The 16,231-nt window shown below is 29.9% G+C and overlaps 3 protein-coding genes across 5 annotated transcripts; 2 read left to right on the top strand and 1 right to left on the bottom strand.

Annotated features, from left to right (window-relative positions):
* Positions 1 to 627: 627 nt before the first annotated feature.
* LOC101210817 (putative methyltransferase DDB_G0268948) lies at positions 628 to 2,003 on the bottom strand. The gene is made up of 2 exons (XM_004135011.3): positions 1,664 to 2,003; positions 628 to 1,572 (listed from the first exon to the last, which is right to left on the bottom strand). The coding sequence occupies exons 1-2, from the start codon at positions 1,820 to 1,822 to the stop codon at positions 934 to 936; spliced, it is 798 nt and encodes a 265-aa protein (XP_004135059.1). The 5' UTR covers positions 1,823 to 2,003; the 3' UTR covers positions 628 to 933.
* Positions 2,004 to 5,105: 3,102 nt separating this feature from the next.
* On the top strand, positions 5,106 to 9,324 carry LOC101210575 (beta-glucuronosyltransferase GlcAT14A). Of its 2 annotated transcripts, none has more exons than XM_031886159.1 (5): positions 5,106 to 5,933; positions 7,743 to 7,818; positions 7,903 to 8,018; positions 8,124 to 8,652; positions 8,964 to 9,324. In XM_031886159.1, exons 1-4 carry the CDS (start codon positions 5,450 to 5,452, stop codon positions 8,636 to 8,638), a joined length of 1,191 nt encoding a protein of 396 aa, XP_031742019.1. In that variant the 5' UTR covers positions 5,106 to 5,449; the 3' UTR covers positions 8,639 to 8,652; positions 8,964 to 9,324. The 2 variants fall into 2 exon arrangements, with proteins under 2 accessions (XP_031742019.1, XP_004135058.1); XM_004135010.3 differs by having other exon boundaries at positions 5,110 to 5,933; positions 8,967 to 9,324.
* A 3,510-nt stretch (positions 9,325 to 12,834) lies between these two features.
* On the top strand, positions 12,835 to 14,166 carry LOC101210331 (heavy metal-associated isoprenylated plant protein 22). 2 transcript variants are annotated; one of them, XM_011657514.2, is made up of 3 exons: positions 12,835 to 13,065; positions 13,475 to 13,550; positions 13,767 to 14,166. In XM_011657514.2, the coding sequence occupies exons 1-3, from the start codon at positions 12,985 to 12,987 to the stop codon at positions 14,057 to 14,059; spliced, it is 450 nt and encodes a 149-aa protein (XP_011655816.1). In that variant the 5' UTR covers positions 12,835 to 12,984; the 3' UTR covers positions 14,060 to 14,166. The 2 variants fall into 2 exon arrangements, with proteins under 2 accessions (XP_011655816.1, XP_031741054.1); XM_031885194.1 differs by having other exon boundaries at positions 12,972 to 13,100.
* Positions 14,167 to 16,231: the final 2,065 nt, after the last annotated feature.

The following is a 16,231-nucleotide window of genomic DNA, read 5'->3' on the forward strand; positions in this document are numbered from 1 at the left end:
ATATAGTAATATTTTAGATTCTATCAATTATCGACAAATTTATGTAAGGATCAGCGGGGCACGTGCCACATCACATCATAAGCTTTTGTATTTTAATATTAATTTTGAAGTGTCACATTATAATATATACTAAATAATGTTTTATTATAAGTTATAGCTTAGTGATCGTGCCCTCACTTTCACAACCACAAGTTAAGTTCTTGTGTTGCTGTCAATAACAGTCAATGTTAAACACTATTAGATTTTTATTAGTATCTACTCAGATTGTACATTGTTTATTGGAAAACAGTGTCTATTACTGATATTAATAAACACGTATAGAAGTTCATTGGCAACTATCACGGGTAGAATATAAAATCATTATTTAACTGATATAAATACAAAGTTTAATATAAAATTTAAACGAATCAAAATAGTGTATTTATGATAAACTGTTATTTGTCATAATATACTACATCTATACTATCTATCACAAAAAAATAGATATATATTAAAGTCTAGTGCAATCCATCACAAATTGAAAGTGATATACACAAGACAATTGTATCATATATATTAATAAATAAGTTGACTTATCTTACTGTTTTTTTTAAAACATCTATAAAATTTATACGAACAAAATCAACATACGAACCAATCCACGAGACCATCTTTTTGACCAAACGAGTAGAATTTTCACTAAATAGTTCTCGATTGCTAACATTGACATGATCATAGTTCTAATATTTAGCATCGATCCAATGCTTAATAAAAAAAACTTTTGACCAAGTGTCACACCCTTTATTATTCTCCCAAAGTCATCTTAAGATCCAACCTAACAAAAAATACAAAGACACTCAACTAAAGAAATAAAACTATTTGGATTTGGTAGATCGAATGGTTGATGAATCATTATGTCCTTCGTTCGTTAAAGTTAACATGACGGGCAATCCATTACGCTTTAACTTTTCCGGCAATCATAAAGCATTTATAGACGACGGTTCGAACCAAATCTCCTCCTCCGCCCCAAGCATCTCTCAATTCCTTAACCATTTCTTCACACATCACATCAACGCCGTTCTCCTTCGCCGTAATCACCGGCCCCATCGATTTCAGGTACTTCAACATTCCTTCAAAGGAAAACTTCTGCTCCATCTCCATCTCCTCCGGCTTCCCTTCCGATCCTATTCCCACGCTCTCGAACGGAAACGGCATCGTTCGGTAGCCTTTCAGTACATATTCCTTGACTTTCTCATCCCAATAAGGCAGCGTCGCTTCCGTCAATCGATTCATCGCAGCATCGAACGCCTCGTTCAACGATATGTAGTAATATCCCCACACCGCGATGATTCCGCCGGGTTTCCGGAGAAGACGAGTGGCGACGGCGTAGAATTTCGGCAGATCGAACCAGTGTACGGCTTCGGCGGAAATGATTAGATCTACGGTGTTCTCCTCGCCGATTGATTTTACCATCTCGTCTTCGCTCATCGACGCTGGTAAATGGAGGTATTGAACCCTTTCGTGCTTCATTGCGCATTCTAATTGCGATTTGCTCACATCGATTCCGATTACTTTCTTGTAATGCTCTGCAACCTGGAATTGAATCGAAATCAAATTGAAATTTCGTGAACATTCCTTACGATAATTGATTAATTAGATCGATTTAAAGGTTTAAGAGACTGACGCCAAGAGCGGCTTGGCCGTTGCCGGTGCCGAAGTCGCAAGCGAGGGAGTGGCCGGCAGTGAGAGCAGCGAGTCTGGAGTACCATTCGGCGGGGTAAGATCTCGGCCTTCCTTCTAGGTACTTTTCGGCTAAATTCTCCTTCTCGTACTTGTCCGCCATTGTTGCAACCTTCGAATCGGTGTTTGATTTGGATATGCGAGTATATCAATTTATACGCAGGGCCTTGGTTTGGATATTTTAAAAAATTACTTCTTGGGTCGATTAATATATGAATTTCGAGTGGATGATCGATAAAGTGATACAAAAATCAAGAGGAAAATTTTGAAGTTCGATGAATCTTGCGGAAGTTTATTGTTGTGTTTGACATTATGTCGTCAAAACGGTGGAACGTTCAAACACGGCGCTACGGAAGAATACGAAGACGATGACGCCATCGTCTTCCGATTCTAAATTACAAATTAAATAATGAATTAGAAAATAGTTTTTTTTTGTTTCTTTTCCCCAAAAAAATTTATGTGTTTGAGAAATTTTATGCAAAATTTGGTTTAGTTTTTTATATACTTAAAAATGTTTTTATTAATTTCAAATTCATACCAAATTTTGTTAGTCACGAGGATGGTGAGTTGATTCGTAGTCATCAAGAGTGATAGTTAGAGTTTGCGATTGTCGAAGGGGATTATTAGAGTTTTTCATGTAAATTAAGTTAAGATTATCCTTAAACACTCAAAATTCTTTTTTTCTTTAAAATGTTGATTTTCTTTGAGGGATTAGCAAACTCTCAAAGCAGTCTCTTTTCATATGCGTTCATAGCATCATTAAAGTGCTATGATTTTTACGTTACAATGCTTGATATTGGTCAAAATTATGCCTCGGGTTTTATTTTGTAGAAAATATTCATTAGGGAGAGCAAACAAGCACAAAATAGCAAAAGATGAAGTCAATTACAAAATTGCCACTAAGGGTCGAGTAGAAGTGCAGTTGGGCTTGTCAATCACTAAAGACCCGAGAGCACTAATTAGGTTCCTTGAAATTATAAATTAATTATACAATCATACATAGGCACTAAAATTTGGATCCAAAATCAAATATGACCCAATTTAACACATTAATAGAAAACAAAATAATTATCAAACACAATTTTGATTTTTAAATTGACATCTAGTCGACTTTTTCGTTTTTATTAGAAAATAATAATTCATTTTTTTACAAAATTGAACATTATTAATACACGTCTACACATTTAAGTTCAGTGTCCATCACGTGTCACCCACTTAATCATCCAACAACATTGACAAATTGTTTTCGTGGAGAAAATTATATTTTCTCGATTTTCATATTTCGATCGTACCTTTCTTTTACGTTTTTTAAATTTTGGTTTTACGTCTAACGTTATATCTTGTAAAAACTTGTTTTCATAGTAAAATAACAACACAAGAAAACCATCCAAATGACTTTTTATCTACTTCTTTTATAAGTTAGAAATATTTAAATAAAAATAAGGAAATTTTTTAAAAGTAGTAGATTTTACAAAATACTTACAACTTATAGGAAATTCTATTACTATAGTCATTAACATAGTGATAGAAGCCTATAAAAAATATAACCGAGAGTCTTGTAAATATTTTAATTAATTTATTTATTTTTAAAAATGCCCTAAAAACAATATATCCTTCAAATAAAAATGTCCATCCCTTAACTAATTTTTTAGTTCGATTTTTTAAATTCATTAATTTCTTTTAATGAAATATAAATATTTTGTTATTTTAAACAACTTTCCTTTATTTTTTTATTTGAAATATAAAATCAGTTTAATAAAACAAATAAATTAATACATGAAATAATATTTATCAAATTAAAAAAATCAAAACAAAATAAATATTCTTTAATAAACAACCAAAAGTTGTGAAATCTAAACTTATATATCTAAATTAACTAAAGCAAAAAAGGTAGGGAGTAAGGTAAAATAGTAATAAGGCCAAATTACAACTTACTATTAAAAGTGAATTTATATTTACCTATACGTTGTGATTGAGGTAAAAGAACAAACAAAAATCCTCTCGATTATAGTGATTCCCTATACCGTACTAAGTTCCACGTGATTTTTTCCCGTTACATATTTTGAAACGTGTCATCTTCATCCACCGTGCATTTATTTTCCAACGTTTTATTTTTCTTGAAGGATGAATAATTTTCGTAATCTAACTTTTAAATTTATTTCATTTTAGTTATTGAAGCTTTTCATTTCTTTTTTTCTTTTTTGGTTCATCAAATTTCAATGAATTTATTTTAAATCTTGGAATTTTAGAAAATAATTGTGTTTAGTCAATGATATATAAATCTTCATTTATTAAATGACTTATATAGTTTGAATTTACATATTTATACGAACTTATATTTGTTAAAGTAAAATGTAGTAATTAGATATTACTAAATTATTTATTTAAAAATAAAAATTAATAAAAGCAACAACTTTTTTGTTTTTTCTTTTAGATTGAATATAATTGTTCAATGTAAAAAAACAACATCGATAAATTAATGATAAAATTAACCTTTTAGAAATTTAGCAACAAAAATCGATCAAAAAATTTGTTTTAACTATTATAATATTTATATAAAAAAATTGTCTTATAATTTGTTTTCTAGAGGTAAAGAAAATTCAATCATTCCTTTTCTATAACAGTTAAATAAATTAAAATATTTACCAACTATAATAAAATTTCAAATTTTTTCAATTATAAAAATGGATGACTTCTATAAACTATTTATGAATGTTACTCATATAACTATTTGAGTATTTGTCAATTTCCAATATTGATAGAATTTAAAATTTTTGTTATATGTTATAAATATTTTGTCAAATTTGTTATTTTTGATAAATTTTTAAAAAATACACTTAAAATTAGATTTTGAGGGTTGTTATCTCTTAGTCTTTGGAACTTTTAAAAATACTTAGAAGGTTTTAAAAGGTTGTTTTCAATAACTCTAACAATCAAAATAAAATAAAAACAGATCAATATAATAGTTTTAAACTATAATAATCATAAGAAAAAAGTGTCTATCATTTTTTATTTTATTTTTCTATCAACGTGAGCTTCCAATTATTATTTAATAAGGCGTTTTCAAAAAAGTAAAAATTTAATTTATATTTATTTGGGCATTGGATGATGCACTTAAGCAAGAGATGGAGATAAATTCTTATAAGAGTTTTCTAAATTTGGGAAAATTTTGAAATGAAATTATGAATTTTCTAAAACACTGCTTTGAAAATATAAAAACAAAAGTGTTAGTTTAGTCCATTTTCAAGTTTGAGATAAAAGAAAATAAGATTTTAACCTATGAATAATAATAATAAAAATAAACTGTCGGTATAAAAAGAGCGGTAAAAAGAAAAAGAGTTAAACTGAACGCGGCAGCGTAGGGCGTGATAGAGACGTGGCGAAAATAGAAATTGGACGCAGCTAAAGGAAAGGACAGAGAGAAGGCAGATTATTTTGATTGCATCTTTGTTCGTATTTCTTGTTTCTTTTTCCCCAACGAAAAACCGAAATTGGATAATCAGCCCTAGATTTGAGCTATTCAATCTCTTCTTACGAGATTAATCCTATGCTTATTCGTTAAAGATCAAAAGGAAAAAAGCGACTATGATGAAGATCTTCACTGATTTCTAGATTCTACGATTCTACGCCTGTTGGAATCTGATTTTTAATTCTTCTCATAGTTTTTCATAATCGAAAACCATTGGAATCTGTGTTTTAAGATCTTCGAATTCGACCAAGTTTTTCAGTTATGGGAGCTGAGAAGAAGTGGCTCTTCACTCTCTTCTCAGCTGCATTACTTTCTCTGATTTTGTTACTCTTCTCTACCATTTCCGCTTTCACAGCCTCAAGGCTTCTCCCTTCCTCTGTTCACCGAGGACTTCACCATCCACCGGCTTTTTCTTACTATATCTATGGTGGACATGGCGATAAGGATAGGATCTTCCGGCTGTTGCTTGCCGTTTACCACCCGAGGAATCGGTACCTTTTGCATCTTAATCAGGAGGCTTCCGATGGAGATAGACAACAACTAGCTGAGGCGGTGAAGTCTGTTCCGGCTATTCGAGCTTTTGGGAACGTGGACGTAGTTGGTAAGCCTGATCGTATGACCTATAGTGGGTCCTCTTACATTGCCGCAACTTTGCATGCTGCAGCGATTCTGCTTAAGATTGACAGTGGCTGGGATTGGTTTATCACTTTGAGTGCGAAGGATTATCCACTGATCACTCAGGACGGTAAGCTAATTGTTGAATATTTCCATCTTTGATTTACGAGTTTATATTGTTTTTTTTTTTTTTTAATAGCGATTTTGTTGTATTTGGGATCTTCCAAATGTCGCCTGAAATAGGTTATTTCATCTTGGTTTTACCTGACGTTATTACTTCTATATTAAATGCTTGACGTGTGGATGAATTACGTGCCCAACAGAGTACTTTTCATTGTTTTTTAATGTCTCGTCCTTAAGCTCTTGTGCAAAAGGTTATTGGGTCTCTGTTTCAGACTTGAAGTATGACCCTATGAGGAAGGAGGGACTAGTTAAGGTTTCCAAATCCTTTATATTTGCTTAGATTATTGGGGAAATTTCTGATTCTCTCTAGCTTACATATATTGTCTAAAATAGATGACCTGGTGAGGGTTTGTGTCAATTTCGCTGGCAGAAAAAGGATACTGGTGTTAATATCCTGAGAGCATAGGAAGCTGCTGCTAATCTGTGGTCAGTTAATGAGGCTAAATTTTGAATCCCACTTGCCTTAGGCCGTTTTGGCGAAGTTTCATTATTCCATTGGTAGTTTTGCTCTCTCTTATAATCTGAGCCTTGAGTTCAACTATTCGGTTTTACCCCCACCATCACACACAAGTTATTTTTATTTGGATGAGCATACAAGCAACACTTAACTAAAATCCCCAATAAAATCGTGTAACTAATTAGTATTGGTTTAATGGCTTTTAACTGAGTTTTAAATCATCAATACCCAGGTGTTCTCCTTGGATTTCCTGTTTTATGGCATTTGGGACGAACTACAATTATGGCTATTTGGTTGCACTTTTCATTTGTCCAATTTTGTTCCATCCTGGATTGATACCAATATAGTTTTCAAACTTCAGATTATAGATAACACATCTCAATTTATTTTTTGAAAGACAAGAAACAAATATGAAAAAGGAAAGTGCTCATTTGGATAAAATCATGGTGTTACATTTACTAGATAGATGGACAGATGAGTCTACTCTGAAGGATTCTTAATGTTGTATTTCCATTTCCAAGTCTTCCATGCATTCTTTGGGTGTTGGTGAGGTGAGACATAAGTGTTTTGTTCTGTATGATGTCAATGGTGCTTCATCTCTTGATTTTTACATGCCAGACGTTCTCTTCTGCATTCTCACTTGTATATCTTGCGCGTTAGATTCAAACAAAATATTATCAGTTTGAGTTAGATTTGCATATTAAACTTAATTGGTAATTATTAGTGATGGTCGGACAGATGAGTTGCTTAATATAAGTGGACTTATTACTTATAGATTACTGTCAATCCATTACAGGATTGTATATAACAGTAGAGAGGAGAGGACCTGCCAGGGATGAATTCCCAATATATGCAAACATAAGCTATGCAAATATCTCTATGTATTTTGGTTAGCTTACGCTGAGTGGATAACTTATTTACCAGATGAATTGTTGGTTGGAAAAATTCATTGTTGAATCTAAACTGTTGAAGATGTTCTGCAGATTGGGTTTGACTAGCGAGTTTATCAATTTAATATATAATCAATACTCATGGGTTTGGACATCATCTTGATTTACAAGTTCTAGCATGGACATTATCATGAAGTGTAGGAGAAAATAATTTCAGATATATGAATATATCCCCATTTTGATTTCACATTAAATTATATGGTCCGTTCAAAAGCTTAAGTTCCTAGGATTCCATATTTTTTAACACTTCAAATGCATTTATAGCCTGTAAGCAGTACTTTCTAATTTGTTCGTGCCTTTTATTTTATTTTTTTCAGCTTATTGATGATGACTTTCTGTTGAGTTTCAGACCTTGCACATGCGTTATCCTCTGTCAGCAGAGATCTTAATTTTATCCAGCACACCAGTGACATTGGATGGAAAGAGTATGCGACTCTTCACACTAGTTGACACTAACTATCTTTCTATGACTGAACAATTGAATCATCCGTGTCTACATTTTGTTGTAGATCTAAGCGAGTCAATCCAATTGTAGTTGACCCAGCAGTGTACTTAGCAAGAAGAAGCCAAATTTTTCATGCTACCGAGCAACGGCCAACACCAGATGCTTTCAAAATATTCACAGGCAAAACCCTCTCTATATTAGCTATCCAAAATTTCATCCACGGACACTTTTACATACACATGAGGCATTACTAAAACTTGTAGCAATTCTCTTCTGAATTTTCAGGTTCGCCTTGGGTCATCCTAAGTCGACCTTTCCTCGAATTCTGCGTGTTGGGTTGGGATAACCTGCCTAGAAAACTCTTGATGTATTTCACAAACGTGGTTTGGTCTCAAGAAGGATATTTTCATTCTGTTATTTGCAATTCACCAGAATTCAAAAACAAGACAGTGAACAGTGATCTAAGATACATGACCTGGGACAATCCACCTAAGATGGACCCTCACTTCCTCCATTCCTCCAATTTTGATAAAATGTCTCAAAGTGGAGCTGCTTTTGCCAGACAGTTTCAACAAAATGACCCAGTGCTAAACATGGTCGACAAGATCATCCTCAACCGCAAACCGAATCAACCCACCCCAGGTGCATGGTGTTCCGGCTGGAACATTTGGTGGACCGATCCGTGCTCCCAGTGGGGCGACGTCAATGTTTTGAAACCCGGGTTTTGGGCAAAGAAATTTGAAAAAACTATTACAAACCTCTACGATGAGTTGGGTTCACAACCAAATCAATGCAAGTAAAATCAGGTTTTCAGGTGACGATAGATTTTTCTTGATTTCTTTTACTTGCACAGAAAAAAATATCATATTCTTATTTATCTTAGAACCATCCCAAGCATTCAATCAATAGTAAAATCCTCCTTTTCTTGCATTTGGTATTCTATTTCTACCTTCCTGACAAGCATAAACAAACTTTAGTTTCTTCAACAACTAGAACTGTTGTTTATAAATGTATACGAACCCATTGAACAGTAAATTCATTAAATGTGTGAATTTCTCCCCATTTTTCAAAACAATTAATAGTGCTGAGAATATCTTACCTATATTGATCATAAATATGCTATAGCAGGTAGCTGAGATGAGAAAGCGAGCCTGAGCCTATCCAGAATGATGAGATGAGGCTGAGGATTGTGGTAACTTTTTTTGTACCATATTCATTTTGTTTGATTATATAAATTTGTTTTCATAAACATTAGTAAACTCTTACAATGATGTCATAGGGTCTCAATTTATAAAAACATGCCGATGTGATACATGATAATAAGAATACAAAATTTTATGTGCGTAGTTTTTAAGAATTTTTCAACGATTTTGAAACCACAGCTTAATATTGCATATTACTTGGGGAATTGTGTAAAGTGACAGAAATTAAGATGTTGTATAGGGACATTTACCAATATCAATACCAACTCTCTTATTGGTTCTCATCGCACTGCACTTATTATTATTGATTTGCCTTCCAAGTAACTTCATATATGTAACTTGTTAGATGATGATTTAGTTTATTGAAATAGTCATTGATTTGATAATGAAATGTGTGTGAAGTTTAATTTAGGGAAAGGAGTTTGTAAATTCTTTAGAGTTTGATTTGGAATGAGGGAGAGATTCTTTGAGTTATGTTGTGATTTTTAGACAACTAAAATCGTGAGATTATGGCTATGAAAATGACATGGAAATTTAAATGGAGAAAGCAAAGCATGTGGTGGAAAATAATAATGAGAATCCATGAGTTGCTTCAATATTAAGAGTTTAATAGACAATGATTGATGTTTAAATCTAAGATCATACAATGGGGAAAAGAGACTAAACTTGAAGACTCCAACACCATACATTTCTTCTTTGATCTTATCAATAATTAAAAGCTTTAATTTTCAAACTTTATCATATATATATATATATATATATATATATATATATAATTGTTGAATTCGTCTTATTTCACTTTTAACCATTTAAAGGGGTCTACATTTCTCAATTTGTCTAAAATTAAAAAAAAATCTACTAAATGCCGAAATAGCTCTCTTAAATGTTGAGAATGCCGAAATAGCTATCTTAAATGTTGAGAATTATTCCTTCAAAAAACTAATAGACTCCCACTCTAATAAATAGATTACTTTTTTTATTGTCAATTAAGATAAAAGTTCAAACTATTAAATATGGTATCAAAATCCATTAAGTTTAAACTACTAAATATGGTATCAAAGTTCATTAGGTTCAAATATATATGTTGAGGGTATGTTGTGGTTTTGAGACGTAACTTCATATTATCCAATAATTATAAAAAATATACATATTTTTTTAAATAACAAAATAACTTAAAATATTTACGAGTTATAACAAAGTTTTTTATTTTAATTGATAAAATTCTATTATTGTCTTATCAATAACACTAATAAAAGCATATCAATGTCTATCGACGTCTATTATAAATATAATCCAAAATTTTGCATAAGATAATTATAATTTGTGACAATTTTAAGAATAATAATTAAATGTATAATAACATTTTTAAAAAAATCACAAATATAGCAAAATCTATTATCGATAAATTAATAGACTAATATTTATAACATTGTCTATTAGTGTGTATACTTATACATTTTTTTGAAATATTGTTATATATTTAATTATTTTAGCATATATATATATATATATATATAAACCATTGTTTTTGTAGGAGCCAAACGCGGAAGACTATCACACAGCTAAGAGAGCGCGTAAGAGATTTGTTCTTTCTTTAAGCTGTTATTGTTTTTATTTTTATTTTTTCTTTGGTAGCTAAACGAACTAAGAAAAAACTCCTTAACTACAGATAAGCTCCAGTTCACATTTTTCTTTTATATTCTTTTAAAAAAAACTTCCTTTATATATATAAAATCTTATTTTAGACCTCAAAATATTTAAATCTTTTTCATCCTCCAAAATCAATTTGAAAAAAACAAACAAATTAATTTTGTCTCGGTTTCGACTAGACTTAGCAACATTTTTGTATCTCGGTTCGTGTTGTTGAAATATGTTCTAACACAATGGACAACTAAACACGAGAAAGTTAGACTAATAATTGACGTAACCTTCTGTTTTAGAATTAGGAGGTTAGATCTCATCTGAACACAGAGACAATATCCCCTTATAACCTTCTGTTTTAGAATTAGGAGGTTAGATCTCATCTGAACACAGAGACAATATCCCCTTACACTTAAGTTGAATTCGTATTTATGATATTTACATTTTCTGTTTTTTGATATATGTATTACGATATTTTCTCTCGAACAATAAATTGTTGTTTCTCTCCTATCAAAGAATGTAATCTAGATACTACTAAGGAGCAACGTAGCTCTCTAAATCAATTCTTCTATAATATTTATATATTTTGTTTATGTTTGATTATATATTTCTTGCAAATATATTAACATATGTATGATTTTAAAGTGAGTTTGAGATGGCTTTTGAAGCATTACTGCATATTAAAGTGTTCTATTACTTTTGTGTTAGTCTCTAAATTCACTTTAAAATGGGAATTAAACTCTTTTTAACTAACTAAAATTGATTTATTTTTAAATGCTTGTAGGACTTTATTATACCCTTAAGAAGGACAACTCAACTTATTACCTAAAACCAATTGTTTGAAAGAATTTGAAGTCCTTTTTCACTTTAATTTTCCTTTCTAAAAGGGAAAGGGAAACTCAATTCATTTGTGATTTGTGTTAGGAAATGGCATCAAACTCCACAGTTTGTAAAGCTAAAGGAACAACCTTTTCGTATCTTTTTTTCTTATATTTAAAAAAAGAAAAAAAGCATGGAATCAATTCAATTCAAGCCATCTAAGTTTTATTTATTAAATCAAACAACCCTTTAATTTTTATTTCATTTCATTTGGAATTAAGGATAATTATAAATGACAAAATTGTTGAAAAATATAACAAAATTTCAGATTTTATTACTTAACACTAATAGAATATTAATAAAATTTTGCTATATTTTGAAAATGATTTAGTACATTATGCCATATTTAAAAACATTCAAATTGTAAATTTTGACAAATTTGATATTTTCATGGAATTGCAATAAAAAAAATGAAAAAATGATTATTTTGGTAAGTAAATATAGAAATGGATTGGATATGGTATCAACCTCATTAAACATTTTTTTCAAGGATTTAGAAGGTATTATATACAAAATTGAAAATTTAAAGATCTATCGAACACTTTTTAAAGTTAAAAGGTTTATTTGACACGAATCGAGATGAAAGTTTGAAAACTAAATTTGAAATTTAACTAAATTTCAAACATCCCACTTTTCTTCTTAAAATAAATTATTTTTAAAATTAAACATTTGAAAATATATTTCAAACACACTTTAAATAAATCAAACCATATAAAAGATAAATACAACTCATAACGAGTAAGTGTGTAAGCGTGTTTTTCATCGAAATAACAATGGTTGAGTAGTTGATTTAAATCATCACTAATAATCAATTGGATCTACTCTCCCCCTCTCTCTCTCTTTTCTTAATTCACTTCAACAAGCAATATCTTAATGAGGGCCTTTTTTAGGGTTGAAGATAAACTGCAGCAAAAAATGCCATAAATTTTACCTCATCAGCTCAATCATGCATTACATATATATTATCATCCAAAGGACCCCCAAATTTATTTACATTTTTATGTTTCATGTCCCTCACTCTTTCTTTCTTTCTTTAAGATTGGACCCAATTATTAATACCCAAAAAAAAAAACCATGAATTATAATAATTTGTAGCATTAATGTTTGATTTTGAATTATATTATTTTTTGAGGACACATTTCATTCTTGGCTGTCTGTCTGTGTCTGTCTTAAAAGCCAAAAAATAATTTAAACTTAAATTCCCACTTGCACTAAAAAGTTCCCACATGTATGCATGTGTGTGTCTCTCTTTCTATATATATATATAGACTCCTTCCTATAAACTTTGCATTTGTGACCATTTCCTCAAAACACTTCTCTCTCTAAATCTCTCTCTAAATCTCTCTCTCTCTCTGCCTTATAAATTTAGAACTTCGTTTTAAGTTTGGAAAAGAAAAAAGAACAGAGAAGAATAGAGAAAGGAAATGGGAATTTTTGACTCTGTTTCTGATTTAATCTCTGATTATGTGGCCACTTCAAGGCAAAGGAAAAAAAAACCATTGCAGGTTCCCACCAATATTACTTCTTCTCATACTATATGGTTTGTGTGTATGTTTATTTATTTATCCATTTTTCAAATTTATTGAGTTTAATCTCTAATTTTTGTTTAGTATAATGATTTATGACTAATCATCTAATGAATTTTTAAAGCATTCTCCCTCCAAAGAAAAACGAGGAAGAATGCTAAAACCACAGTCTTATTAGATCAATAGTGTACAAACTTTCTAAACTTAAACATTTAGTTTAAATGTATTTTTTCTCACTTCTTTCAAAGAGCTCTAATGTCTTAATAACAAGCCAATAAATTTATTAAATCGACTTCTTAAATACTTAAAATTGTTCTTAGATTTTCAAACAAGTTTTCTTTTGTTTCCTCTCGTTTTAAGCACTAATGTTTTTCTTTTTCCGGTTTAGACCGTGGAGATCAAAGTTAAAATGGACTGTGACGGATGCGAACGACGAGTAAAGAATGCCGTCACCAAAATGAAAGGTTCTTGCATGTAATTATTTGGCTCATTTAATTGTCTAATTAAATAATTTTTTTTATTCATTTCCTTAAATATATATATATATATATATATATATATATATATATATATATATATATATATATATATAAGTTTTAGAAAATAAGATTTTCTTTCTTTCTTTCTAATATGATAGAATAAAAAGAGTGTGCTAATGGGGTAATTTATATACAAAACAGGTGCTAAGACGGTGGAAGTAAACAGAAAGCAAAGCAAAGTAACGGTGACGGGATTCGTGGAGGCGAACAGAGTATTAAAGAAAGTGAGAAGAACGGGAAAAAGGGCGGAGTTATGGCCCTACGTTCCGTACAACGTGGTGGCCTATCCGTACGTGACGCAGGCTTACGACAAAAGAGCGCCGGCCGGCTTCGTCAAAAACGCCGTTCAAGCAATCCCAAGCCCTAATGCCGTCGACGAGAAGCTCACCACTATGTTTAGCGATGACAATCCTAACGGCTGCTCCGTTATGTAATTTTCAACAATTTTCTATGTTTCGTTTTTTTCTTTCTTTCTTTCTTTGTTTTTGTTAAATTATAAAATATACAAAATCGAAGTTTCCCATTTTTACTTCCGAAAGTACTTTTATATTCTCAAAATTTGCAAATATTACCAATCAACTCTTATAAACATTTTTAAAACAAATAACTTTTTAATAAATTTAGATGGATCATTACCATGTAAATAAAATATGATTTTGAAATATTTATAAAAGCTAATGAGTAGCATTCTATCAAATTACATAAACATTAAAAAAAAAACAGGTTATGATATCAATATTTCTGTGTATATTGCAAATATGGAAAAACATAGTGATATTACGACAATCCTAAATCCTAAAATTATTAGAGAGCTATATGACATCAGTTATGGATTATTAAACTATCATAAATTTTAAATTTACTAATTTTATAAATTTAAAAAATATTTAACATGAATTATAATGAAAGTTTTAGTTAAAGTAATTTTGTTAGAAAGAAAGGAAAATTGAAGTTTGATAAATTTCACTATTGGGAGAATTAAATGTATAGAATTTAAAATTGGAATCTATTCCAATTTTACTGCAATTGGTAAAGGGCAAAAATGTATATATTACTTGACATTGATGAAAGTGATTTGACACTAAGTCAATTTTTTGAGAGCATCTCTTAATCAATGCATTGTATATCTACAAATTGCAAAAGTGGATTCAGTCTAAGTGACATACCATCAATCATGTCCAATTTTTATTGTTAGTTATTGTGCTAAAAAAAAACTATATTCATTGTCCGTCAAACTAGGCTTAATTTCAACGGTATTGGTTATAATTTACCGTCTTAAATATTTCGACCTTTTATCTCTATAATTAATATAAATTTATATTATAAACTTCAAGGTTAGATATTCGAATTCTCTCGTTTCATTTTGTGATGTGTGACATTTGAATTTATGTCTAATAAATCATTTGGTTTTTGATATAATAAATTCCTAAACTATTAATTTTATGTTTGATAGATTCTTTAAACTTCTGATCGTGTGTTTAATTGATTCTATACATTTTAAACATTTTTTTAGAAAAAATTATATAAATTTATTGTATAGAAACTTCGAAAGTTCATGATCCCAAATATACAAAAAAAATCAATTATATATAGAAAAGTTCGTAGTTTTTTTAAAACATTAAACATGGCATCCAATTAGACGTAAGTTTGAAAGTTAAGTATTTGACATAAAATTTTAAAATCATGCTTATGATACTTTTGACTTTGATTCATTTTAGTTCTTATATTTTTTTAACTTTGATTTCTTTTAATCATTCTATTTGAGGTGAACATCGATAGGTTAGACTCTAAAGTCTGATTTTTCGATCAAACCATCACTAAACCGATTATGGTCGTATTTTAGTAAATGTTTAAATAGACCCCAATCATAAAGGAGTGTAGGCCGGCCATTGATCGGTCCATTTAGGTCTTTGAAACCCTTCCTTATCTTCGATTGACTGTATTTATTCTATAGTTTTGGTCAGTTAACTTAGTTTTTCAACCTATCATGTTCACCTATAGTTTAATTTTAATTTTAATTTTAAAAGTGCATATTAAGTATCTATTTAAATTGATTTTTTAAGTGCTTATAAATATTTTTTCCTATGTCAATCCAAACATTGCTAATCCAACCTTTATTTACTTTTATAAGCTAATAATTTTCAAAATTTGTATGGAAAAAGTTACTCTCTTCTAAGTATATATTAAAAAAATATCACATTTTACCAACAAAAAAAAATCACAAATACAATATTTTAATTATATATATATATATATATATATATAAAACAATCGTTGAAATTATTTTGAGCACTCCAAAAGAGAACAATCTAGACTCCTTTCATCTTGGTATCTATCTATAAGCACATTTAGTTTCCAAAGTTTGCAATTTGAATATATCAACACATTTTTTCTCTAGAAATCAGAATATATATTTACAATAATAATAATATTAATCAAAAGATTGAAAAGGTGTTTTTATTAATGTGGAATGTTTGTAAAGAAAAAAAGAAAAAAAAGTTAATAGATGCTTCCATCAATGTCTCATAAGAATTAAAGCTATACCATTATATTATATTTACATTCCCTATAATGATCCTTAAGCACTTTTTTTATTATTATTATTT

Source organism: Cucumis sativus, chromosome 5 (genome assembly GCF_000004075.3).
Source record: "Cucumis sativus cultivar 9930 chromosome 5, Cucumber_9930_V3, whole genome shotgun sequence".
Lineage (NCBI taxonomy): Eukaryota > Viridiplantae > Streptophyta > Magnoliopsida > Cucurbitales > Cucurbitaceae > Cucumis > Cucumis sativus.

Bases quoted from the DNA above. Each gene is read 5' to 3' on its own strand.
- LOC101210817 (XM_004135011.3), bottom strand. From the start codon at position 1,822: ATGGCGGACAAGTACGAGAAGGAGAATTTAGCCGAAAAGTACCTAGAA. The intron at 1,573-1,663 runs GTCAGTCTCTTA...ATTCAATTCCAG, and splicing joins ACGGCCAAGCCGCTCTTGGC to GTTGCAGAGCATTACAAGAA.
- LOC101210575 (XM_031886159.1), top strand. From the start codon at position 5,450: ATGGGAGCTGAGAAGAAGTGGCTCTTCACTCTCTTCTCAGCTGCATTA. The intron at 5,934-7,742 runs GTAAGCTAATTG...GTTGAGTTTCAG, and splicing joins TCCACTGATCACTCAGGACG to ACCTTGCACATGCGTTATCC. The intron at 7,819-7,902 runs GTATGCGACTCT...ATTTTGTTGTAG, and splicing joins AGTGACATTGGATGGAAAGA to ATCTAAGCGAGTCAATCCAA.
- LOC101210331 (XM_011657514.2), top strand. From the start codon at position 12,985: ATGGGAATTTTTGACTCTGTTTCTGATTTAATCTCTGATTATGTGGCC. The intron at 13,066-13,474 runs GTTCCCACCAAT...TTTCCGGTTTAG, and splicing joins GGAAAAAAAAACCATTGCAG to ACCGTGGAGATCAAAGTTAA. The intron at 13,551-13,766 runs GTTCTTGCATGT...TATACAAAACAG, and splicing joins TGCCGTCACCAAAATGAAAG to GTGCTAAGACGGTGGAAGTA.